Source organism: Schistocerca serialis, chromosome 8 (genome assembly GCF_023864345.2).
Source record: "Schistocerca serialis cubense isolate TAMUIC-IGC-003099 chromosome 8, iqSchSeri2.2, whole genome shotgun sequence".
NCBI classification, from domain to species: Eukaryota; Metazoa; Arthropoda; class Insecta; order Orthoptera; family Acrididae; genus Schistocerca; species Schistocerca serialis.
In genome coordinates this window covers 440,420,348-440,447,846 of record NC_064645.1, presented here as the reverse complement: position 1 = coordinate 440,447,846, position 27,499 = coordinate 440,420,348, and the positions used below count along the sequence as shown (strand labels likewise).

General features: G+C 43.7%; 1 protein-coding gene across 7 annotated transcripts in view; it reads left to right on the top strand.

The window, feature by feature from the left end:
* Nucleotides 1-27,499, top strand: part of LOC126416771 (E3 ubiquitin-protein ligase HECTD1) — a 327,326-nt gene that overhangs the window by 66,235 nt on the left and 233,592 nt on the right. For all 7 annotated transcript variants that reach the window (XM_050084626.1, XM_050084625.1, XM_050084627.1 and 4 more), the window contains exon 12: nt 4,156-4,685. In XM_050084626.1, the coding sequence (XP_049940583.1) occupies nt 4,156-4,685 (530 nt within the window). The remainder of the gene's footprint in view (nt 1-4,155; nt 4,686-27,499) is intronic.

Sequence of the window (27,499 nt, the reverse complement as noted above, 5' to 3'; positions counted from 1 at the left end):
CTATGGGTTGCAGGTGTTGATCAACTAAGGCAGATATACATTTGGTGGGTGCTTTGAAGCCATCAACTGTAGGACGGCCAGTGTGATTGGGTTTGCGTATCGAAGGAAGGAGGTAAAAGGTAGGCCTGTGTGGTTTGGGTGGAGTAAGAAGTTCTAAGGAATGGGGTATAAGTCCTAGTGAGGGACCTGAGGATTTTAGGAGCAAATGCAGGTCAGTTTGAATTACATGGATGGGATCTTGATGGCAGATGCTATATGCAGAGGTGTGAGACACTTGTTGCAGACCTATACTTACACACTCCTGTCAGTCAAGTACCACAGTGGTAGAGCCTTTGTCTGCTGGGAGGATAATGACAGTCATAAGCTTTTAGGGAATGTAGAGTCTGGAGTTTTGCAGAGGACACGTTAGGCTAATGTTGTAGAGGGACCTGAGGAGGAAGGGTTGTGAAGCAATGCTGTACGTGAGGAATTCTTGGAAGGCTTGTTAAGGGATGATTCTGAGGAAGTTGTGGGTGGTCAAGTCGAGATCACTGCCAGAATTGTTCAAAGCAGAGTTCAGTGTCATGTTTACTGTTGTAAAGGTTTTAGGATTGGGGTTGCAGAGCATGCTCTACAACATGACAGTCAAGACCTCTGTGCCTGTTTCACCACACACATCTGCATTCTTCCCCCAGACAAGAGTTTCTCAGAACTCTGCAGCTGGAAACTTGTGCTACAACATGTCTGTGGTTCTTGTCACCCACCTGGCCTTAATTTACATTAATTTCTTCAGTCTCTCATCTTTCCTGCACAGTAACTACTCCTTTCTTCACTCCATTTTAGTTCCCTACATCTTTCATTTTCTGACCTGTCTCTTTTTTGCCGTCATCCCTCCCATTCTGTTACATACAAAGAACTTAGCTTTTCGCTCTTATTAACTCGTGCACAATGTTTTAGTAGTAGTTTCTGTCTTGCATTTTACCCTCTCTTCCACCGTTAAGCTCTCAGGTTTTCAAATCTCTTCTAGTGCAGTCCCCAACAATCGGTCTTTTCTTCTCATCCCTTTTGGTACGTCTACCCTGACCCAGGGTTCTGGGTGACTTTTCTGAACTGTATCTGTTTTCCTAAACCTCTCCAGTCCTTTTGCCATCCCTCTTCTTTCCCCTTCAACTCTTCTGCCGTAAGGAGGAGTCACTGGCTCCGAAAGCTTGCCTAAGTTAAACCTTTGTGTGTGTGTGTGTGTGTGTGTGTGTTTGTGTGTGTGTGTGTGTGTGTGTGTGTGTGTGTGTGTGTGCGCGCGCACACTCGTTCTGCAGCTGCTACTGCTGCTGCTGCTTGGTGAGTAGATTTTTTTATCTATCCAGTCACATTATATTATCAGTAGTTGATTATTTTCGTTGTTGTCTTATAGTTTCATTTATCAGATTTATAATGTGCTGCCTATTATTTTGTTAACGGTCATACTTATTGCGACATTTCGAGGTTAGGTGAAATTCTAAGGGACATTCTTAAAGTTTGCAATGAACAATGGGGATCACTATGATTTTATGTTTGGCGTGTGGTAGGTGTAGGTCGTGTTACTGCATACGAGATATAGGTAACATATTGATTATTTTTTAAGCTGGGAAGGCTATCTCTGTCTTATCTCAAGAAGGTGTAGCGTGTGTAAAGTGCTCAGTCACTAATGGCAGCCTAAAAAGCCAGAATGAAATATTTATAAATCCCTTGTATCTCAAACGATTTGAGTTGTCAAAACAAGATTTTGGCAAATGATATCACACATCATCACTGTGCATAAACTTACTGTTGTTTCTTGCCATGCTTCTTTTCACCTGGGCCCATATATTCTCAACTGGATTTAAACGGGTGTGATATGGAGGAATCATGATTAAACTATGCCAATTAATGTTAGCCAGTTCGTCAACGTGGTAGCATGGAGTTTTCGGTTTCTATAGAGCTAGAAGTTCCATTGACTCTGCCTTATACAGGTTCAACTTCATTCCGTGGAACATTTCTTTGTACTTACAAGAGTAAAATACTTGCTTCCTTCCACTGCATTGTTGGAGCTTTATCCATCACAACAGACTGGTATGGCACATTGTTCATTAAAATTGTCGAATTTGGAGGAATATTTCGCAGCAAAAAATTGTCACAGCTGGGCAACATGTTGTTTCACAATACTGGATGACTGTAAAATACTTGAACACCAAAAGATACCGCTTTACAATGAGAGTTAACAAACACAGGTGCACCTAATGTGTGACACCACATGGTACTTCTTATCCACAGCACGGCAATAGGGGTGCTTTGCCAATCGAACTGCTGGCAGTGTTGTAGGAAAAGTCAGCTTGCTATTGGTGTTACCTGGTCAACGGCGTCATGTTGCCCGTTAGCCAAATGTCAAGTTGCAGCTAATTTTAAATGCTTTGTAGCTACATGAGGAAGTTTAACTCTTTCTGCACCTCTTCGGGTACGGATTTTGCTAGTCCCCTCTGCACTTACCAGGCTCTTGTCTCATTCCGACTGGATTATGGTTGCCAGGTTTATGGCTTGTTGGCACCTTCAACTTTGAAATTGTTAGAATCCAATGAATGAAAATTCAAATGTGGTGATTATTTTCCAGTTGAAAATTTAGTCAAATTCTGGGATTTTTTGTTTGAAAGTACCCTAGTCGATATCCTACCAAATCTTTCTCAGACCCAGCTTGCGCTCCAGCTTAAATAACATCATTAATGGATAGGGAAACGGTAGCCTTTCTACCCAACCTTCTTCTCTCCAAATTCACTATTTAACTAATGAGGTGAATGGGTGCACAACAAATGTTTGTTACAGCATTGATGAACTTGAATGTGTCATGCACTTAAGTTCCTGGAGAATTCTCCTGACTGAATAGTTGGGCAGCCTTACCACAATAACAGTTAAATATACTGCATTGTTAAATTAAAAAAGCAATCCTCAGTTCCTTTCTTAATAGAATTGTAAATTTTTCATATTATATTACAGCAAAGAAATAAACTCTTCGAAAATTCATTTCTGCTTCACATGCCCGTCACCTGTAGGGCTACTGACAGTCAGCTCTAGCTGTATTAGCAGTCAGGCATATTTCTCTGTTACAAGCTGTTAGCTGTATGTCCATGACAGTAACATAGTGCATTTCTTCCTGAGTACATAAGTACATCATGCATAAAACTGAATAACAGATTATTTAACATTTTTTTTTTTCTTGTTCACCTCTCTCTGCCATACTTCTTGCCATCTCACAAGTAACATTTAACACTTTGGAGACCAGCCACTTAGAAGAATACCGAGCCTAGGAAACTGGCCATTTATGCTGTTATTTAAAGCATTACTGGCACATATGTAATCAATGTATTTTCAGCACCAGTACATACTAAAAAAGAGCCAAACTTCAAGATTTATCTTTCATATTTACTTTAGTTCTTTAATAGATACAAGTTTTAAAATGATTGACAGAAAGTATAATTATTCACCCACGAAAGAAGTGTCAGGTGATTCAGTGAGCAATTTATTCCTCTTGAGCATCCAAAATTTCTTGCTCACGCAACAGATATCACGTATTTGTAGAATAATTCCAGCAAACTGCAAAACCTAACAAGTACACACTCGAAATTGCGTCAGTGCAATTGTATTGACTCGGCCATTCGCAACAGCAGCTGTTACTTTTGCTGATATGTCTTGTTAAACAATTCTAGAAATTGACGACAGAAGGCAACACCAGTCAAGGGACAGGTAGCGAGACATCTGTACATTGTTCTCGTATGAAACGAGTCCAGTTTACGAGCTGCTAGTGGCTCGCATATCCAGAAAATGATGACCCAACTTCCACTCGGCTCTCCAAAGTGTTAAGTTAAATTTTCTGTAATACAGTTTACAGATCTAAATTTATTTCGGAGTTATGAATTTTCTTTCCTTACTCGATGTAAGAAATTCTATTTAAAAAGAAAACAGAAATTTAATTGCAAAGTTGTAATCCAGAAACACTATAAAGGCTATCAAAACACAAAACATAGAAGTATTTTCTGCTTCTGGGATATGTGACTGCCACTTAATGGAAGTAAGGTCAACATTAATTTCCTGCGCTCGAGATCTCACAGGTATTAGTTATAAGGAACGAAAACTCGTCTGTATCATGTTTATTACGGATCTACTCTGCAGGTGGCTGCTATTCTCCAGAGTCCTGGTGAATGGATGGTTCCACAGGAGACACGCGATGCCACAGAGGACCCAGGGACTTCGACAGCGGACTCTCAATCGTCGTCGCAGGCATCGGGTGCGGGTGGCATTTCGGAATCTGCACCTGCACCTGCACCTGCAGCTGCAGCTGGCAGCAGCCGTGATCAGGGCCAACAATCAGAGCCTGGAGGTACAAAACCACAGCAAGAGCAGCCAGAAACACAATCCTCCTCACAAGAACCAGACTCGCAGCAGCAGCAGCAGCAGCAGCAGCAGGACCAACATGAACAAGAACAGCAGCCACGACCATCACCACAGCTACCCCCACAGCAGCAGCAGCAGCAGCAGCAGCAGCAGCCACAGCAATTGGCACAGCAGCAGCAGCAGCAGCAGCAGCAAACAGAAGAGAGTTCAGAACCAAAGGGGGACCCTGAAATGGCTCCTGTCTATCTTCGAAGATTGCTGCCTGTTTTCTGCATTACTTTCCAGTCTACTATGCTTCCATCTGTCAGGTAATACACTCACATTTTATTAGACTGTTATTAATGTAAGAGTATTATTAATAGATTTACTATGTGCCTTATGAAGTAGGCTACTGTTCCACATTCCTATTTGTAGAGTAATGTGAGTTTGTATTTAGTGAGATAATGCCTTTGTTGAATCCAGCGGAGTTGGAAGTGGCATGTTTTTTAGGCAGCTTTATAGTTGTGGAAAATAATTTTGAACTGCACATCCAATCAAGTTACACACAGAAAACAAGTAGTTGTAATAACTGTATATTTTTAACAGGTGGCAGAACCCTTCATTGTTACCACGGGCAATCTGTTTTACTAAATGGCTAGGTTCATGGTTCACAGTCCCAGTTGGAGGTTACCTGCCTAATGACTTTCAGGGGCAACAAAGATTTGATTTTCAATATTTTGCATAGCTATTGACCAAATTTGAAAATTGAAAATGTTGTCATAATCTAGTCATGAAGAGAGATAATCGTATACTAAAGGTTTAACACAAAAAGACAAGAATTACAGCTATAAACTGTGTATATGTCTTGAGGCATCATAACTCTGCACTCAAGTACCCAGATTGTATTCATCCAGTATTTGATAATGAGAGCGCTTAACATCATCTTACAAACTTTACATGTAATTTCAAACCTTTGCGAAACTTTTTTCCCCGCTGCAAATGCGCTCTCCCACCTCTGCCCACCCTCCCACAATAATGAAAGGAAAAAAGTTCATCGCTTACTACATTTTTTCTGCTCTGGGCTAAACTGTCAGCATCAGACATGACACTTTAATTTATTACTTCTTTACTAATGATCCCGTTTCCAACACATTTTGTAGACAGTATTCACGTATACTGCTGAATGTACCTGAAAAAATTATATTACATTGTAGTGTGACACGTAGTTCAGGAGGTATGACTTCCAGATTATACTCACCCAGGATTTGGTAATGAGAGCACTTAGAGGACTTCTAATAAACTTTAAACCTGATTTCAAACCTTTTCTAAATTTCTTTAAGTACGGGTTCAAATTAATGATATGAATATAATAGAGGGAAACAGTCCACGTGGGAAAAATATATCTAAAAACAAAGAAGATGTGACTTACCAAACGAAAGCACTGGCAGGTTGATAGACACACAAACAAACACAAACATACACACAAAATTCTAGCTTTCGCAACCAACGGTTGCTTCATCAGGAAAGAGGGCAGGAGAGGGAAAGACGAAAGGATGTGGGTTTTAAGGGAGAGGGTAAGGAGTCATTCCAATCCCGGGAGCGGAAAGACTTACCTTAGGGGGAAAAAGGACAGGTATACACTCGCATACACACACATATCCATCCGCACATACACAGACACAAACTAGAATTTTGTGTGTATGTTTGTGTTTGTTTGTGTGTCTATCAACCTGCCAGCGCTTTCGTTTGGTAAGTCACATCTTCTTTGTTTTTAGATATATTTCTTTAAGTACGTGTTGATTCCAGTAAATTTGTCTGTAAAACGTGTTTGTCAGTGTAAACAGCTTTGTGGAATCTTTCCGAGTGAGTGCAGTGCCGAAGGCACCAGATATATGTTTAGGAGGAATAGGGTTCAAATCCTGATCTGGCTATCCCGAGTTACAATTTATGGTAGATTCCCTGAAAAACTTGAAGCCAATTGGGGAATCTTTGTTTTAGACAGATCCATAGTCTAGGTCCTTGTCCAGTTTGAGCTTGTGCTCTTGACACACTGTGGCTGTGAAAGTACACATTGAACTCTAATTATCTTTCCATTTTAACTTCTAATTCACATGTTGCTGGTAATTCAGTATCTACAAGAGTCAGTGTGAGTTCATGTGAAGACATTAACATAGAATGCCACAGTGCCTAACATTCCTGACTGTCCTCTCCGGCTCACATCGATGTTTCTCCCGTGAGCCTGATGTATCTGTTGACAGACCTGGCAGAGTAACAGAAAATACCAACAGGGTAATTTTTGTTGTTTAGTTCTCAGTTTGTATGACTTGTCAGGATAGCTAAGCATGTTAAAGTGCAGCTCCTGGGACTGGGAGGTGCACGTGCCCTTTGATTGAATCCACTCGGCTGATTAACAGTGAGGATAGGTGTGCCACCAGCCAGACTGGATGTAGTTTTTAGGTGGTTTCCCACATCCCATTAGATGAATACCAGGTTGCCAGCGAAGTCTCGCCTCAGTTACATTATTTGTAACATTTAGCGAAACTTTGCCAACTTTCGCATGAATAACACTGCACGCAAACAGTTGGGGTACACACATTCCGTCCTGGTGATAATGGGGTGGTGGCAGGAGGGGCATCCATCCCCCTTAAACTACCATGCCAAATTTGTTAACAACAATGCCGACCGTGTGCTGGTGCGGGACAAAGGCAAAGTAGCAACAATATCAATTTGTATTTTTTTGCAGTTCTTGTGGGTGAATAGATACTTGTAACAAATCATAATAATCAAGACAATATTCGCAAAGTTTAAATTGCAGTTGCTGAACATTTATTTTCATTTTAACTCAGATACTGAACATATTGCTGTTTACAATGTTCGTTAGGATCAGTATCATCCACAGGTTCTGTGGAGTCAGTTTTCAATTACACCTCATGTAATTAGTAGCAGTTTACTGAACTGAACTAATTGACTGTGGCTCAGCTCTGTTTTTCTGAATGACTCCGTGAATGCTCAACAGAGAGTGACTGTGGCACTGCTCACATTGCCCATTTAAAAGGTTGCATAAGAAGGCTTTTACAAAATGTTAAATTACAAAGTAATTAATCAGTACGTATAATACATTACAAAAGTAAGGGTACAGCGTGCATGCAGCTAAACCTCAGAAACGATCAAAGTAGTTACGTGGTGTGGTAGCCCACTACCCTCCATCCATGAAGAAGATTCCCATTTTTATCTGAAGGGTGCGCTTTCGAAGATATAAGGGCTGGGAAGTTTCGCCCTCTAGAAATTTATAGAACATTTGAGAGTATTTGAGAGCATTCTAAAATGTTCCAGAATGTTCCACAATGATATGGGAAGTTCTGAAATGTTCAGTAGTAGTCTGGAATATTCAGGAAGAATCCAGAATGTTTGAGAACATCCCGAATCATCCCAGATCATTGTAGAACATTTCGGAACACTTTCGAATATTTTGGAACATTCTGGAACATTGTGGACCACTCAGTCTTTTTGGTATGTTGGGGAATTCACCACTTGTGGGGCTACCCATTGGTAGGGGTATATAAAGCAAGACCCAGCACATGTGTGTCTGTTTGTTTGCAGTTCACACAAATCTACAGTTTTATTTCAATTTTGATAAAGTTTGGCACACTTTAGCTTCAAGACAAGAGGAAGATTGATGTCTACATGAAATTTTATGATCTGACATGAAACACATATGTACCTAATATGCCAAAAGGAAAGGTTGTTACCAAAAAACACTAAAAATTCTTGGAGGCCGTGCTTGAAATTTCTACGTTATTCCATAATGAACATTTGGGTGGAGATAGTGTATTTGTTTTTTAATACACACAATAAATAAATTATATATAAAGGAGAAACATTGTTACCAAATGTCTCGGAAAGTACTTGACTGATTTCCTTCAAAATTCTTGACCAATTTACTTGAAATTGCTACATTAAGATGAAACAGTGAAGAAAATTAATGAAAAATTAAATTCGTAACAAACAAAATATATCGTGGTAAACTGACTGTAATTCCTATCGTGAGAATAAATCACAGTGGCGGCATCAGTCTCGGTCAGACATCACTAGATTGCTGGATGAGTGAACGCATGAGAATTTGACAGAAACAATATTGAAAACTCTTATTTATAGATAGTTACTGTTGTTACAAATGATGTATACTCTAGAAGAAATTTTAGTTTGTATTTCACAGTTATTTTTATTATTAAAATCCACAGTGCCATACAGACACTAAGACAGGTCATGGATATAGTACCAGCAAAAATCAGTAGATCTTGGGCCGATCAAAAGATTGACAGAATACAACATTTGCCGAACTGTGACGTAAACTATTCAAACAGTTTGAGTCGTGCTCAAACACAGCCCTACTTGAAAAAGTGAAAACTGAGCTAAATGGTGTTTTATTTTGAGTTTTTGTCTAGGTTAATCACTTAAAATAATTTTATTAGCTGTCATTATTGCAACTGCGCTAAGTCCGGGACTTACCCCGCCTGTGTGTCTCGGGCCTGGTCCTCAGACAGAAATGCTGGTTGCGTCTTCTGTACTGTGTGACTGAGTGTTCGGGTGTTTTGTTTTGAGTTTCCTGTCGAGCTTCCATTGAGGATCAGTGAGGTTTCTTCTGTTGAACTATGCAAAAACATGATCTGTGTGGAATGTTGGCTTGAATTCATTCAATAACTTCCCAATGTGCATGTGCCCAATGATTTGGCGATACACAGATTGGTGGAGAAATTTCAAGATACTCGATCTGTGGTTCACAAACAAAGGCCTAGAAAACCTAGTGTTTTAACAGAAAATAAACTAGCTGAGCGATGTCAAGAACATCTGCTCACAGAGCTTTGTACACACTGAAATTGAATAATGATAATGCATCAACTGAGCAACTCTGAACTCAGTCACTGTTGCTCAACATCGTTATTGTAACTGGCTGTTACAGTCTGTGCATGCCGGGAAGTTGATCGTGAGATTTTTTTTTTTTTTCTGATTAAGCATGGCTACATTTGTCAGAATAAGTAAATTCTCAGAACAATAGACTTTGGAGCTCTGAAAATCGTGAATTACATCAACAACTTCCACATGACGTGAAAACAGGAGTATGGTGTGCAATTAGTGCAACTGAATTATTGGACCAATATTTTTCCATGAAACAATACCTTTTGACAAGTATGAGAACAATATAATGCATCATGATTTTTTTAAAAATTTGTATCCTCGAAAACACCTAATGAAAAGATGTCTGGCTATTTCATTCAGAGCAGTGCAAGACAACACATTGCCAGTTCTTCTATGACGACAGTACAAAGCATTTTTGATGATAGAATAATAGTTGAATGGCCTTGTTATCCAGATCTAAATCCGTGTGATTTTTGTCTATGAAGAATGTTAAGACAAATTGTATGCAACCAATCCCCACATGCTCGAAGAGTTGGAAGTCAGGATTTGGCTAGTCATTTCCCAGATTTCGGCAGCCAAAATTTGTCGAGTGCTTAGTAATGTGTTCAGGAGATGTCAGGCTGCTCTTATCACAGAGGGACATCATTTTGAGTTCTTACTGTAAGTTTGTTGAGAAATTTGTCCATAATATGTTATCTGGACAAAATTATTGCTATTATTTGCTGTTGGGTATATTCCACAGTGTTTTAGTTCTTCTTATTTCTTAATTTTTATTGTTTAGTTGTATAATGTGGTGTGCTAAGGATCCGTGTGTGTGGCTATTTGTTTTAGTATAATTAACTCTCTGTATATTTCTTGGTGTCTGATGGGGAAGTGAATAAGCCAGTGGATCATGGAAGGGGGGGGGGGGGAACTCTTTTGTACTGCGTTGGGTGACAGGATTTGGCAGGTTACCAATGCAAGCAGATTTACTACAAATGCCAAACACACACATGTTGTTAATTTTCGCAATCACCAGCTGCGGGTAGTGAAAAGTGGGGCCTTAAATGTACTATGTCCATCTTAAAGCACGCTTATTAGTGCTGTCAAATTTTTGTGTTTGAGTTTCTTCTGTATGTTAAATTTTGAATATTTTCTGAAATGTTTGTTTACAATATATTTATATCATTGTCATCCCTCAACTCAGTTTCACTGTGAACAGTAAGCATTATAAACATACAGCTTGTGAAAGCATTTTGATATTTCATGTACCTACTGAATCAAGATTGGATGAGGAGGAGAAAGAGAATGGTGACAATGATGATGCTGAAAGCGATATCTGATAACATGGAGCTTTTCCACATTGCCATGTTTAAAGTGATCAGTGGAGAATCCTTTACAGAAGCCAGACTGAACAGTTGTCAGAAAGTTATACAATATTTCCATGCCAGACACATTTACCTGCACTGAACAGCCACTCACAACAACATGCTGAGAGTCACTTCATCACATAGGGAGGCTGCAGCTATAGACTGCTAATGCGTGCTCTCTCTCTCTCTCTCTCTCTCTCTCTCTCTCTCTCTCTCCTCTGTGTGTGTGTGTGTGTGTGTGTGTGTGTGTGTGTGTGTGTGTGTGTGTGTGTCAGCTGTCTGTAATGTGCATAGACCAACAGCTTCTAACTACACACAATTATTAGGTATTATATTGTGTGACACTAATTTTTCGTTCCGTGAGAATACCTTAAGAGTAGATCAGATTGAGAGACAGACAGGGGGAGTCGTGAATTAGTCTGCATCATGAGCCTTACTGTACGTGTAATCCAGAATAAGTAGCAAGGCTGTGTACTGCTGTTCTTTCTGAATGAGAATTTTGTCGTTCTACTAATTTGTCACCTGCTGCTGATACTTCTCAAACACTGATTAGGCTACCCATGCTGCACCTACACAAAACTAATTGTAAAAAGAAAAACAAAATATTAATTCACAAACATTTTGCTAAAAGAGAATGGTGCATAATGGTTCTTCATAGAGAAGACTGATGAAAGCTATGCTGGATGGGTATCTCTCTCTTCTTAATCACAAAATCAAATTTTAAAAAGTGAAGTCTCTTGAGGGTGTTCCAGAACACACAAGTAAAATTCGCAGTACTTCCAGTGTTCACTTAACAAAGTTTATCATGAAGAGGAGAAATAAATGAAGGGATGAATGGGCAAATTATTTTACACAGGTCAGAAGTATTTTATGAAACATAATTGATAGTATTGTATACAGAATATTGCTACATGCTGTTTGTCATTTGGCAAGGTGTAGCCGTTGTTGTCACTGGCTGGCAACATGTAATAACCAGTTCAATTCCCACATCATGTAAGATTCATGATTTCTAAAAGGTTCTGGAACTAACTTATTTATTGAATATAATGATTTACTAAAACATTCTATGTATGTGTAAATAGCACTGAGACATTTCAGATCTGTCTCTATTTTTGTGGGGCCTTAATAAATGTGCTTTCTGTGTGAAATGTTTGTTCTTCTTGATGATACTGCTACTGTAATTGCACTTGATTCTGGATTGTATTTGACATAGTTTGGTTGAGATGCTGAGTATCCCAGATATAGATGTTGATGTGATTCCAGTAATATTACCCAATAGCTGTCACATTTATAGGCAGGCACGTGAAAGTGTAGTACATTGCTCTTATGATCTGTTCTGTCAAGATATCAAGGAGTACAAAATGTCAGTGAGTCAGATGCCTATCGGGCACCCAGTATATTTGTCAGGAGAGAACGTCCAGGGTCCGATGAAATTACTAGTAGGATTCGCTAATAATGGTTGAGATGACACAATTCATCTTTGCAACAGCTACTTTTTTTTGTGAGCAATACAGCCTAGCGTTGGTTTGAGACTGAGGAAACGCTCGAGAGCTGGGACAAATTTCATTCAGATCTTTAGAAAATCTTTGACTACAATCAGTAGAAGATCTGTATAGCTCAATAAAGGAGACTAATGTGTGGGGGAGATGACACAAGATTGCTTTGTCAAATGGTGCCAGTACACCGAGGCAAAGCCCCCAAAAAGAGTACACCAAAAAACATTAGCAGACTTCCAAATGTTGTACTGATGGCATTTATGGAACACCATATGTGATGATACATCGATAATAAGGCTAATAGTGGGAGGAGAGATATGAGGGTTAAAGTTGAAACCATGCAGTTGATGCAGCAGCACTGAATGTCAAACACAGCCATGATTAGATAGCTTTGTTAATTGAGAAAGAGATTTGTTGATCATTGCCAGAGATTTCTACAAGACAAAATACCATTGAGTGCTTACCCAGCAACCTAAAGGTCTGCCCGACAATCGCGCAGTGACCACAACAGATCAATGTGAGGCTCCCATTACTACTTTAAGAAAAACAGACTAGATCCAAATCTGGGAAGAGCTATAGTCTGTTCCAAAACAGTGGATCTCAGGTTTGTAAGTAGGGGCAGCAATGTCGCGTGCCTTACATCAGGGCCGGCCATGGCATGCCAGACTTCACGCATGCACCTTGTACGGGCCAAGGCCCGGCCTGTTACTCGACTTTGCTTGGTCCTTCTCGGAAGTACCCAGAACAGTGCACCATTTCATTCAGCTTTGTGATGTGGTGGGTTATAGTCAGAAAAACTCCGAATTTGGCAGAATCATGCAGTCAGTGCTGTTTAAGGTTTGCTATTTGTTCATGGTATGTCCACAGGTCCAGTGACTGTTCACACACACACACACACACACACACACACACACACACACACACACACACACACACACACACAGAGAGAGAGAGAGAGAGAGAGAGAGAGAGAGAGAGAGAGAGAGAGAGGTTTATTGACCTGTCGTCAGAATTCTTTAAAATGCATGGGAACGACAGACGAGGTGGGTGAGATTTCTCAGTTTGCGTAAGTGACTGGTAGTGCGTATATACTAAGAAACTACATTACAACATTATCCAGAAAGAATTTAGAGATTTAGTTGACAATGAAAGAGCAAAAAATAACAACAGTCGACAGATGGGATTCTACATCTACATACATACTCGGCTAGCCACCAAGAAGTGCGTGACAGAGGGCATAATTCATGCCAAAGTCACATTTCCCCCCCCTCTGTTCCACTCGCAGATCGCACGAGGGGAAAAAACGACTGTCTGAACGCCTCAGTACAAGCTCTAATTTCCCTTGTTTTTGAATGGTGATCATTGTATGATTTGAATGTTGGTGGTAATAATATATGCTCTGCATCCTCAGTGAAGATCAGATTTCGGAATTTAGTAAGCAGCCCTTCCGTTTAGCGTGTTGTCTATCTGCAAGTGTGCCCCACTTCAAACTTTCTATGAGATTTATATAATGGAAGGAAACATTCCACGTGGGAAAAATTATATATAAAAACAAAGATGAGGTGACTTACCGAACAAAAACGCTGGCAGGTCGATAGACACACAAACAAACACAAACATACACACAAAATTCAAGCTTTCGCAACAAATTGTTGCCTCATCAGGAAAGGGGAAGGAGAGGGGAAGACGAAAGGAAGTGGGTTTTAAAGGAGAGGGTAAGGAGTCATTCCAATCCCGGGAGCGGAAAGACTTACCTTAGGGGGAAAAAAGGACAGGTATACACTCGCACACACGCACATATCCATCCACACGTACAGACACAAGCAGACATATTTAAAGACAAAGAGTTTGGGCAGAGATGTCAGTCGAGGCAGAAGTGTAGAGGCAAAGAAGTTGTTGAAAGACAGGTGAGGTATGAGTGGCGGCAACTTGAAATTAGCGGAGATTGAGGCCTGGCGGATGACGAGAAGAGAGGATATACTGAAGGGCAAGTTCCCATCTCCGGAGTTCGGATAGGTTGGTGTTAGTGGGAAGTATCCAGATAACCCGGACGGTGTAACACTGTGCCAAGATGTGCTGGCCGTGCACCAAGGCATGTTTAGCCACAGGGTGATCCTCATTACCAACAAACACTGTCTGCCTGTGTCCATTCATGCGAATGGACAGTTTGTTGCTGGTCATTCCCACATAGAATGCGTCACAGTGTAGGCAGGTCAGTTGGTAAATCACGTGGGTGCTTTCACACGTGGCTCTGCCTTTGATCGTGTACACCTTCCGGGTTACAGGACTGGAGTAGGTGGTGGTGGGAGGGTGCATGGGACAGGTTTTGCATCGGGGGCGGTTACAAGGATAGGAGCCAGAGGGTAGGGAAGGTGGTTTGGGGATTTCATAGGGATGAACTAACAGGTTACGAAGGTTAGGTGGACGGCGGAAAGACACTCTTGGCGGAGTGGGGAGGATTTCATGAAGGATGGATCTCATTTCAGGGCAGGATTTGAGGAAGTCGTATCCCTGCTGGAGAGCCACATTCAGAGTCTGGTCCAGTCCCGGAAAGTATCCTGTCACAAGTGGGGCACTTTTGTGGTTCTTCTGCGGGGGATTCTGGGTTTGAGGGGACGAGGAAGTGGCTCTGGTTATTTGCTTCTGTACCAGGTCGGGAGGGTAGTTGCGGGATGCGAAAGCTGTTTTCAGGTTGTTGGTGTAATGATTCAGGGATTCCGGACTGGAGCAGATTCGTTTGCCACGAAGACCTAGGCTGTAGGGAAGGGACCGTTTGATGTGGAATGGGTGGCAGCTGTCATAATGGAGGTACTGTTGCTTGTTGGTGGGTTTGATGTGGACGGACGTGTGAAGTTGGCCATTGGACAGGTGGAGGTCAACGTCAAGGAAAATGGCATGGGATTTGGAGTAGGACCAGGTGAAACTGATGGAACCAAAGGAGTTGAGGTTGGAGAGGAAATTCTGGAGTTCTTCTTCACTGTGAGTCCAGATCATGAAGATGTCATCAATAAATCTGTACCAAACTTTGGGTTGGCAGACTTGGGTAACCAAGAAGGCTTCCTCTAAGCGACCCATGAATAGGTTGGCGTACGAGGGGGCCATCCTGGTACCCATGGCTGTTCCCTTTAATTGTTGGTATGTCTGGCCTTCAAAAGTGAAGAAGTTGTGGGTCAGGATGAAGCTGGCTAAGGTGATGAGGAAAGAGGTTTTAGGTAGGGTGGCAGGTGATCGGCGTGAAAGGAAATGCTCCATCGCAGCGAGGCCCTGGACGTGCGGAATATTTGTGTATAAGGACGTGGCATCAATGGTTACAAGGATGGTTTCCGGGGGTAACAGATTGGGTAAGGATTCCAGGCGTTCAAGGAAGTGGTTGGTGTCCTTGATGAAGGATGGGAGACTGCATGTAATGGGTTGAAGGTGTTGATCTACGTAGGCAGAGATACGTTCTGTGGGGGCTTGGTAACCAGCTACAATGGGGCGGCCGGGATGATTGGGTTTGTGGATTTTAGGAAGAAGGTAGAAGGTAGGGGTGCAGGGTGTCGGTGGGGTCAGGAGGTTGATGGAGTCAGGTGAAAGGTTTTGCAGGGGGCCTAAGGTTCTGAGGATTCCTTGAAGCTCCGCCTGGACATCGGGAATGGGGTTACCTTGGCAAACTTTGTATGTGGTGTTGTCTGAAAGCTGACGCAGTCCCTCAGCCACATACTCCCGACGATCAAGTACCACGGTCGTGGAACCCTTGTCTGCCGGAAGAATGACGATGGATCGGTCAGCCTTCAGATCACGGATAGCCTGGGCTTCAGCAGTGGTGATGTTGGGTGTAGGATTAAGGTTTTTTAAGAAGGATTGAGATGCAAGGCTGGAAGTCAGATATTCCTGGAAGGTTTGGAGAGGGTGATTTTGAGGAAGAGGAGGTGGGTCCCGCTGTGACGGAGGACGGAACTGTTCCAGGCAGGGTTCAATTTGGATGGTGTCTTGAGGAGTCGGATCATTAGGAGTAGGATTAGGATCATTTTTCTTCGTGGCAAAGTGATACTTCCAGCAGAGAGTACGAGTGTAGGACAGTAAATCTTTGACGAGGGCTGTTTGGTTGAATCTGGGAGTGGGGCTGAAGGTGAGGCCTTTGGATAGGACAGAGGTTTCGGATTGGGAGAGAGGTTTGGAGGAAAGGTTAACTACTGAATTAGGGTGTTGTGGTTCCAGATTGTGTTGATCGGAATTTTGAGGTTTTGGAGGGAGTGGAGCTGGAAGTGGGAGATTGAGTAGATGGGAGAGACTGGGTTTGTGTGCAATGAGAGGAGGTTGAGGTTTGCTGGAAAGGTTGTGAAGGGTGAGTGAGTTGCCTTTCCGGAGGTGGGAAACCAGGAGATTGGATAGTTTTTTGAGGTGGAGGGTGGCATGCTGTTCTAATTTACGGTTGGCCTGTAGGAGGATGCTCTGGACAGCCGGTGTGGATGTGGGAGAGGAAAGATTAAGGACTTTTATTAAGGATAGGAGTTGACGGGTGTGTTCATTGGCTGAGTTGATGTGTAGGTGAAGGATTAGGTGGGTGAGGGCAATGGATTGTTCAGTTTGGAACTGGTATAGGGACTGATGGAAGGAAGGGTTGCAGCCAGAGATGGGAACTTTAAGTGTAAGGCCTTTGGGGGTGATGCCAAATGTCAGACAAGCCTGAGAAAATAGAATATGGGAGTGTAATCTGGCTAGGGCGAAGGCATGTTTGCGGAGGGAATGTAAATAAAACTTAATGGGGTCATTGTGGGGGTGTTGTGAGGGTGACATGGTATTAGAAGGTGGAAAGTGTTAACATGAGGTGAAATGAAAATGAAAATAAAAATATATGGGGAGAGATAAAGGTGAACCGGAAAGAAACAGGAGATCTGGAATGAAAAAAGGCGAAAAGGTGTTGGTTACAGCTGGGCTATGTTGGACTTGGGTTGGTAGATAACGATGTGCATAAAGGTTAGGTGGTTGTGTTGCCGCCAAAACACGTTAAAGGACGCAGAAATTCGGGAAAATTTCGAAAAAACTGCGTGTAGTATATTAAAAGGAGTGGTATTGTGGTGGCAGATTATGAAAATGAGACTAACAATTGTCTGACGAAGAAATAATCGCGTTAAAACCTGTGGGAAGCGGCTAAAAATGATCGGTGGTGTGGGAAAAACGGAAATGGAAATAAAGCGAAAGTTATTAGAACTGGCCGAAATGGTTGTTTAAAAGGTGAAAGGAGCTGTTTGTGAACTAGAAACGGTGGATATTATAGCGGCGGTAGTGCTGAAAGCGGCAAAAAATTTTTTTGGTTATGGTTTGGAAGTGGGTTACGTATAATTGAGTGTATATATATAGGCGGGATAAAATAGTATAGCAGATTACGGTAAAAAGGAGAAGGTGAATACAAAGTGAAACTACTGGCAAAAACAGAAGGAGGAAAATAAGACGACAGAAAAGATTTCGAAATGCAACAGTGACAATAACTAACGTAATTGTTGGATTCAAATTAATGATATCAATATAATGGAAGGAAACATTCCACGTGGGAAAAATTATATATAAAAACAAAGATGAGGTGACTTACCGAACAAAAACGCTGGCAGGTCGATAGACACACAAACAAACACAAACATACACACAAAATTCAAGCTTTCGCAACAAATTGTTGCCTCATCAGGAAAGGGGAAGGAGAGGGGAAGACGAAAGGAAGTGGGTTTTAAAGGAGAGGGTAAGGAGTCATTCCAATCCCGGGAGCGGAAAGACTTACCTTAGGGGGAAAAAAGGACAGGTATACACTCGCACACACGCACATATCCATCCACACGTACAGACACAAGCAGACATATTTAAAGACAAAGAGTTTGGGCAGAGATGTCAGTCGAGGCAGAAGTGTAGAGGCAAAGAAGTTGTTGAAAGACAGGTGAGGTATGAGTGGCGGCAACTTGAAATTAGCGGAGATTGAGGCCTGGCGGATGACGAGAAGAGAGGATATACTGAAGGGCAAGTTCCCATCTCCGGAGTTCGGATAGGTTGGTGTTAGTGGGAAGTATCCAGATAACCCGGACGGTGTAACACTGTGCCAAGATGTGCTGGCCGTGCACCAAGGCATGTTTAGCCACAGGGTGATCCTCATTACCAACAAACACTGTCTGCCTGTGTCCATTCATGCGAATGGACAGTTTGTTGCTGGTCATTCCCACATAGAATGCGTCACAGTGTAGGCAGGTCAGTTGGTAAATCACGTGGGTGCTTTCACACGTGGCTCTGCCTTTGATCGTGTACACCTTCCGGGTTACAGGACTGGAGTAGGTGGTGGTGGGAGGGTGCATGGGACAGGTTTTGCATCGGGGGCGGTTACAAGGATAGGAGCCGGAGGGTAGGGAAGGTGGTTTGGGGATTTCATAGGGATGAACTAACAGGTTACGAAGGTTAGGTGGACGGCGGAAAGACACTCTTGGCGGAGTGGGGAGGATTTCATGAAGGATGGATCTCATTTCAGGGCAGGATTTGAGGAAGTCGTATCCCTGCTGGAGAGCCACATTCAGAGTCTGGTCCAGTCCCGGAAAGTATCCTGTCACAAGTGGGGCACTTTTGTGGTTCTTCTGCGGGGGATTCTGGGTTTGAGGGGACGAGGAAGTGGCTCTGGTTATTTGCTTCTGTACCAGGTCGGGAGGGTAGTTGCGGGATGCGAAAGCTGTTTTCAGGTTGTTGGTGTAATGATTCAGGGATTCCGGACTGGAGCAGATTCGTTTGCCACGAAGACCTAGGCTGTAGGGAAGGGACCGTTTGATGTGGAATGGGTGGCAGCTGTCATAATGGAGGTACTGTTGCTTGTTGGTGGGTTTGATGTGGACGGACGTGTGAAGTTGGCCATTGGACAGGTGGAGGTCAACGTCAAGGAAAATGGCATGGGATTTGGAGTAGGACCAGGTGAAACTGATGGAACCAAAGGAGTTGAGGTTGGAGAGGAAATTCTGGAGTTCTTCTTCACTGTGAGTCCAGATCATGAAGATGTCATCAATAAAGCTGTACCAAACTTTGGGTTGGCAGACTTGGGTAACCAAGAAGGCTTCCTCTAAGCGACCCATGAATAGGTTGGCGTACGAGGGGGCCATCCTGGTACCCATGGCTGTTCCCTTTAATTGTTGGTATGTCTGGCCTTCAAAAGTGAAGAAGTTGTGGGTCAGGATGAAGCTGGCTAAGGTGATGAGGAAAGAGGTTTTAGGTAGGGTGGCAGGTGATCGGCGTGAAAGGAAATGCTCCATCGCAGCGAGGCCCTGGACGTGCGGAATATTTGTGTATAAGGACGTGGCATCAATGGTTACAAGGATGGTTTCCGGGGGTAACAGATTGGGTAAGGATTCCAGGCGTTCAAGGAAGTGGTTGGTGTCCTTGATGAAGGATGGGAGACTGCATGTAATGGGTTGAAGGTGTTGATCTACGTAGGCAGAGATACGTTCTGTGGGGGCTTGGTAACCAGCTACAATGGGGCGGCCGGGATGATTGGGTTTGTGGATTTTAGGAAGAAGGTAGAAGGTAGGGGTGCAGGGTGTCGGTGGGGTCAGGAGGTTGATGGAGTCAGGTGAAAGGTTTTGCAGGGGGCCTAAGGTTCTGAGGATTCCTTGAAGCTCCGCCTGGACATCGGGAATGGGGTTACCTTGGCAAACTTTGTATGTGGTGTTGTCTGAAAGCTGACGCAGTCCCTCAGCCACATACTCCCGACGATCAAGTACCACGGTCGTGGAACCCTTGTCTGCCGGAAGAATGACGATGGATCGGTCAGCCTTCAGATCACGGATAGCCTGGGCTTCAGCAGTGGTGATGTTGGGTGTAGGATTAAGGTTTTTTAAGAAGGATTGAGATGCAAGGCTGGAAGTCAGATATTCCTGGAAGGTTTGGAGAGGGTGATTTTGAGGAAGAGGAGGTGGGTCCCGCTGTGACGGAGGACGGAACTGTTCCAGGCAGGGTTCAATTTGGATGGTGTCTTGAGGAGTCGGATCATTAGGAGTAGGATTAGGATCATTTTTCTTCGTGGCAAAGTGATACTTCCAGCAGAGAGTACGAGTGTAGGACAGTAAATCTTTGACGAGGGCTGTTTGGTTGAATCTGGGAGTGGGGCTGAAGGTGAGGCCTTTGGATAGGACAGAGGTTTCGGATTGGGAGAGAGGTTTGGAGGAAAGGTTAACTACTGAATTAGGGTGTTGTGGTTCCAGATTGTGTTGATCGGAATTTTGAGGTTTTGGAGGGAGTGGAGCTGGAAGTGGGAGATTGAGTAGATGGGAGAGACTGGGTTTGTGTGCAATGAGAGGAGGTTGAGGTTTGCTGGAAAGGTTGTGAAGGGTGAGTGAGTTGCCTTTCCGGAGGTGGGAAACCAGGAGATTGGATAGTTTTTTGAGGTGGAGGGTGGCATGCTGTTCTAATTTACGGTTGGCCTGTAGGAGGATGCTCTGGACAGCCGGTGTGGATGTGGGAGAGGAAAGATTAAGGACTTTTATTAAGGATAGGAGTTGACGGGTGTGTTCATTGGCTGAGTTGATGTGTAGGTGAAGGATTAGGTGGGTGAGGGCAATGGATTGTTCAGTTTGGAACTGGTATAGGGACTGATGGAAGGAAGGGTTGCAGCCAGAGATGGGAACTTTAAGTGTAAGGCCTTTGGGGGTGATGCCAAATGTCAGACAAGCCTGAGAAAATAGAATATGGGAGTGTAATCTGGCTAGGGCGAAGGCATGTTTGCGGAGGGAATGTAAATAAAACTTAATGGGGTCATTGTGGGGGTGTTGTGAGGGTGACATGGTATTAGAAGGTGGAAAGTGTTAACATGAGGTGAAATGAAAATGAAAATAAAAATATATGGGGAGAGATAAAGGTGAACCGGAAAGAAACAGGAGATCTGGAATGAAAAAAGGCGAAAAGGTGTTGGTTACAGCTGGGCTATGTTGGACTTGGGTTGGTAGATAAGATGGGAACTTGCCCTTCAGTATATCCTCTCTTCTCGTCATCCGCCAGGCCTCAATCTCCGCTAATTTCAAGTTGCCGCCACTCATACCTCACCTGTCTTTCAACAACTTCTTTGCCTCTACACTTCTGCCTCGACTGACATCTCTGCCCAAACTCTTTGTCTTTAAATATGTCTGCTTGTGTCTGTACGTGTGGATGGATATGTGCGTGTGTGCGAGTGTATACCTGTCCTTTTTTCCCCCTAAGGTAAGTCTTTCCGCTCCCGGGATTGGAATGACTCCTTACCCTCTCCTTTAAAACCCACTTCCTTTCGTCTTCCCCTCTCCTTCCCCTTTCCTGATGAGGCAACAATTTGTTGCGAAAGCTTGAATTTTGTGTGTATGTTTGTGTTTGTTTGTGTGTCTATCGACCTGCCAGCGTTTTTGTTCGGTAAGTCACCTCATCTTTGTTTTTATATATAATTTTTCCCACGTGGAATGTTTCCTTCCATTATATTGATATCATTAATTAGAATCCAACAATTACGTTTGTTATTGTCACTGTTGCATTTCGAAATCTTTTCTGTCGTCTTATTTTCCTCCTTCTGTTTTTGCCAGTAGTTTCACTTTGTATTCACCTTCTCCTTTTTACCGTAATCTGCTATACTATTTTATCCCGCCTATATATATACACTCAATTATACGTAACCCACTTCCAAACCATAACCAAAAAAATTTTTTGCCGCTTTCAGCACTACCGCCGCTATAATATCCACCGTTTCTAGTTCACAAACAGCTCCTTTCACCTTTTAAACAACCATTTCGGCCAGTTCTAATAACTTTCGCTTTATTTCCATTTCCGTTTTTCCCACACCACCGATCATTTTTAGCCGCTTCCCACAGGTTTTAACGCGATTATTTCTTCGTCAGACAATTGTTAGTCTCATTTTCATAATCTGCCACCACAATACCACTCCTTTTAATATACTACACGCAGTTTTTTCGAAATTTTCCCGAATTTCTGCGTCCTTTAACGTGTTTTGGCGGCAACACAACCACCTAACCTTTATGCACATCGTTATCTACCAACCCAAGTCCAACATAGCCCAGCTGTAACCAACACCTTTTCGCCTTTTTTCATTCCAGATCTCCTGTTTCTTTCCGGTTCACCTTTATCTCTCCCCATATATTTTTATTTTCATTTTCATTTCACCTCATGTTAACACTTTCCACCTTCTAATACCATGTCACCCTCACAACACCCCCACAATGACCCCATTAAGTTTTATTTACATTCCCTCCGCAAACATGCCTTCGCCCTAGCCAGATTACACTCCCATATTCTATTTTCTCAGGCTTGTCTGACATTTGGCATCACCCCCAAAGGCCTTACACTTAAAGTTCCCATCTCTGGCTGCAACCCTTCCTTCCATCAGTCCCTATACCAGTTCCAAACTGAACAATCCATTGCCCTCACCCACCTAATCCTTCACCTACACATCAACTCAGCCAATGAACACACCCGTCAACTCCTATCCTTAATAAAAGTCCTTAATCTTTCCTCTCCCACATCCACACCGGCTGTCCAGAGCATCCTCCTACAGGCCAACCGTAAATTAGAACAGCATGCCACCCTCCACCTCAAAAAACTATCCAATCTCCTGGTTTCCCACCTCCGGAAAGGCAACTCACTCACCCTTCACAACCTTTCCAGCAAACCTCAACCTCCTCTCATTGCACACAAACCCAGTCTCTCCCATCTACTCAATCTCCCACTTCCAGCTCCACTCCCTCCAAAACCTCAAAATTCCGATCAACACAATCTGGAACCACAACACCCTAATTCAGTAGTTAACCTTTCCTCCAAACCTCTCTCCCAATCCGAAACCTCTGTCCTATCCAAAGGCCTCACCTTCAGCCCCACTCCCAGATTCAACCAAACAGCCCTCGTCAAAGATTTACTGTCCTACACTCGTACTCTCTGCTGGAAGTATCACTTTGCCACGAAGAAAAATGATCCTAATCCTACTCCTAATGATCCGACTCCTCAAGACACCATCCAAATTGAACCCTGCCTGGAACAGTTCCGTCCTCCGTCACAGCGGGACCCACCTCCTCTTCCTCAAAATCACCCTCTCCAAACCTTCCAGGAATATCTGACTTCCAGCCTTGCATCTCAATCCTTCTTAAAAAACCTTAATCCTACACCCAACATCACCACTGCTGAAGCCCAGGCTATCCGTGATCTGAAGGCTGACCGATCCATCGTCATTCTTCCGGCAGACAAGGGTTCCACGACCGTGGTACTTGATCGTCGGGAGTATGTGGCTGAGGGACTGCGTCAGCTTTCAGACAACACCACATACAAAGTTTGCCAAGGTAACCCCATTCCCGATGTCCAGGCGGAGCTTCAAGGAATCCTCAGAACCTTAGGCCCCCTGCAAAACCTTTCACCTGACTCCATCAACCTCCTGACCCCACCGACACCCTGCACCCCTACCTTCTACCTTCTTCCTAAAATCCACAAACCCAATCATCCCGGCCGCCCCATTGTAGCTGGTTACCAAGCCCCCACAGAACGTATCTCTGCCTACGTAGATCAACACCTTCAACCCATTACATGCAGTCTCCCATCCTTCATCAAGGACACCAACCACTTCCTTGAACGCCTGGAATCCTTACCCAATCTGTTACCCCCGGAAACCATCCTTGTAACCATTGATGCCACGTCCTTATACACAAATATTCCGCACGTCCAGGGCCTCGCTGCGATGGAGCATTTCCTTTCACGCCGATCACCTGCCACCCTACCTAAAACCTCTTTCCTCATCACCTTAGCCAGCTTCATCCTGACCCACAACTTCTTCACTTTTGAAGGCCAGACATACCAACAATTAAAGGGAACAGCCATGGGTACCAGGATGGCCCCCTCGTACGCCAACCTATTCATGGGTCGCTTAGAGGAAGCCTTCTTGGTTACCCAAGTCTGCCAACCCAAAGTTTGGTACAGATTTATTGATGACATCTTCATGATCTGGACTCACAGTGAAGAAGAACTCCAGAATTTCCTCTCCAACCTCAACTCCTTTGGTTCCATCAGTTTCACCTGGTCCTACTCCAAATCCCATGCCATTTTCCTTGACGTTGACCTCCACCTGTCCAATGGCCAACTTCACACGTCCGTCCACATCCAACCCACCAACAAGCAACAGTACCTCCATTATGACAGCTGCCACCCATTCCACATCAAACGGTCCCTTCCCTACAGCCTAGGTCTTCGTGGCAAACGAATCTGCTCCAGTCCGGAATCCCTGAATCATTACACCAACAACCTGAAAACAGCTTTCGCATCCCGCAACTACCCTCCCGACCTGGTACAGAAGCAAATAACCAGAGCCACTTCCTCGTCCCCTCAAACCCAGAATCCCCCGCAGAAGAACCACAAAAGTGCCCCACTTGTGACAGGATACTTTCCGGGACTGGACCAGACTCTGAATGTGGCTCTCCAGCAGGGATACGACTTCCTCAAATCCTGCCCTGAAATGAGATCCATCCTTCATGAAATCCTCCCCACTCCGCCAAGAGTGTCTTTCCGCCGTCCACCTAACCTTCGTAACCTGTTAGTTCATCCCTATGAAATCCCCAAACCACCTTCCCTACCCTCTGGCTCCTATCCTTGTAACCGCCCCCGATGCAAAACCTGTCCCATGCACCCTCCCACCACCACCTACTCCAGTCCTGTAACCCGGAAGGTGTACACGATCAAAGGCAGAGCCACGTGTGAAAGCACCCACGTGATTTACCAACTGACCTGCCTACACTGTGACGCATTCTATGTGGGAATGACCAGCAACAAACTGTCCATTCGCATGAATGGACACAGGCAGACAGTGTTTGTTGGTAATGAGGATCACCCTGTGGCTAAACATGCCTTGGTGCACGGCCAGCACATCTTGGCACAGTGTTACACCGTCCGGGTTATCTGGATACTTCCCACTAACACCAACCTATCCGAACTCCGGAGATGGGAACTTGCCCTTCAGTATATCCTCTCTTCTCGTCATCCGCCAGGCCTCAATCTCCGCTAATTTCAAGTTGCCGCCACTCATACCTCACCTGTCTTTCAACAACTTCTTTGCCTCTACACTTCTGCCTCGACTGACATCTCTGCCCAAACTCTTTGTCTTTAAATATGTCTGCTTGTGTCTGTACGTGTGGATGGATATGTGCGTGTGTGCGAGTGTATACCTGTCCTTTTTTCCCCCTAAGGTAAGTCTTTCCGCTCCCGGGATTGGAATGACTCCTTACCCTCTCCTTTAAAACCCACTTCCTTTCGTCTTCCCCTCTCCTTCCCCTTTCCTGATGAGGCAACAATTTGTTGCGAAAGCTTGAATTTTGTGTGTATGTTTGTGTTTGTTTGTGTGTCTATCGACCTGCCAGCGTTTTTGTTCGGTAAGTCACCTCATCTTTGTTTTTATATATAATTTTTCCCACGTGGAATGTTTCCTTCCATTATATTGATATCATTAATTTGAATCCAACAATTACGTTTGTTATTGTCACTGTTGCATTTCGAAATCTTTTCTGTCGTCTTATTTTCCTCCTTCTGTTTTTGCCAGTAGTTTCACTTTGTATTCACCTTCTCCTTTTTACCGTAATCTGCTATACTATTTTATCCCGCCTATATATATACACTCAATTATACGTAACCCACTTCCAAACCATAACCAAAAAAATTTTTTGCCGCTTTCAGCACTACCGCCGCTATAATATCCACCGTTTCATGGTTCACAAACAGCTCCTTTCACCTTTTAAACAACCATTTCGGCCAGTTCTAATAACTTTCGCTTTATTTCCATTTCCGTTTTTCCCACACCACCGATCATTTTTAGCCGCTTCCCACAGGTTTTAACGCGATTATTTCTTCGTCAGACAATTGTTAGTCTCATTTTCATAATCTGCCACCACAATACCACTCCTTTTAATATACTACACGCAGTTTTTTCGAAATTTTCCCGAATTTCTGCGTCCTTTAACGTGTTTTGGCGGCAACACAACCACCTAACCTTTATGCACATCGTTATCTACCAACCCAAGTCCAACATAGCCCAGCTGTAACCAACACCTTTTCGCCTTTTTTCATTCCAGATCTCCTGTTTCTTTCCGGTTCACCTTTATCTCTCCCCATATATTTTTATTTTCATTTTCATTTCACCTCATGTTAACACTTTCCACCTTCTAATACCATGTCACCCTCACAACACCCCCACAATGACCCCATTAAGTTTTATTTACATTCCCTCCGCAAACATGCCTTCGCCCTAGCCAGATTACACTCCCATATTCTATTTTCTCAGGCTTGTCTGACATTTGGCATCACCCCCAAAGGCCTTACACTTAAAGTTCCCATCTCTGGCTGCAACCCTTCCTTCCATCAGTCCCTATACCAGTTCCAAACTGAACAATCCATTGCCCTCACCCACCTAATCCTTCACCTACACATCAACTCAGCCAATGAACACACCCGTCAACTCCTATCCTTAATAAAAGTCCTTAATCTTTCCTCTCCCACATCCACACCGGCTGTCCAGAGCATCCTCCTACAGGCCAACCGTAAATTAGAACAGCATGCCACCCTCCACCTCAAAAAACTATCCAATCTCCTGGTTTCCCACCTCCGGAAAGGCAACTCACTCACCCTTCACAACCTTTCCAGCAAACCTCAACCTCCTCTCATTGCACACAAACCCAGTCTCTCCCATCTACTCAATCTCCCACTTCCAGCTCCACTCCCTCCAAAACCTCAAAATTCCGATCAACACAATCTGGAACCACAACACCCTAATTCAGTAGTTAACCTTTCCTCCAAACCTCTCTCCCAATCCGAAACCTCTGTCCTATCCAAAGGCCTCACCTTCAGCCCCACTCCCAGATTCAACCAAACAGCCCTCGTCAAAGATTTACTGTCCTACACTCGTACTCTCTGCTGGAAGTATCACTTTGCCACGAAGTAAAATGATCCTAATCCTACTCCTAATGATCCGACTCCTCAAGACACCATCCAAATTGAACCCTGCCTGGAACAGTTCCGTCCTCCGTCACAGCGGGACCCACCTCCTCTTCCTCAAAATCACCCTCTCCAAACCTTCCAGGAATATCTGACTTCCAGCCTTGCATCTCAATCCTTCTTAAAAAACCTTAATCCTACACCCAACATCACCACTGCTGAAGCCCAGGCTATCCGTGATCTGAAGGCTGACCGATCCATCGTCATTCTTCCGGCAGACAAGGGTTCCACGACCGTGGTACTTGATCGTCGGGAGTATGTGGCTGAGGGACTGCGTCAGCTTTCAGACAACACCACATACAAAGTTTGCCAAGGTAACCCCATTCCCGATGTCCAGGCGGAGCTTCAAGGAATCCTCAGAACCTTAGGCCCCCTGCAAAACCTTTCACC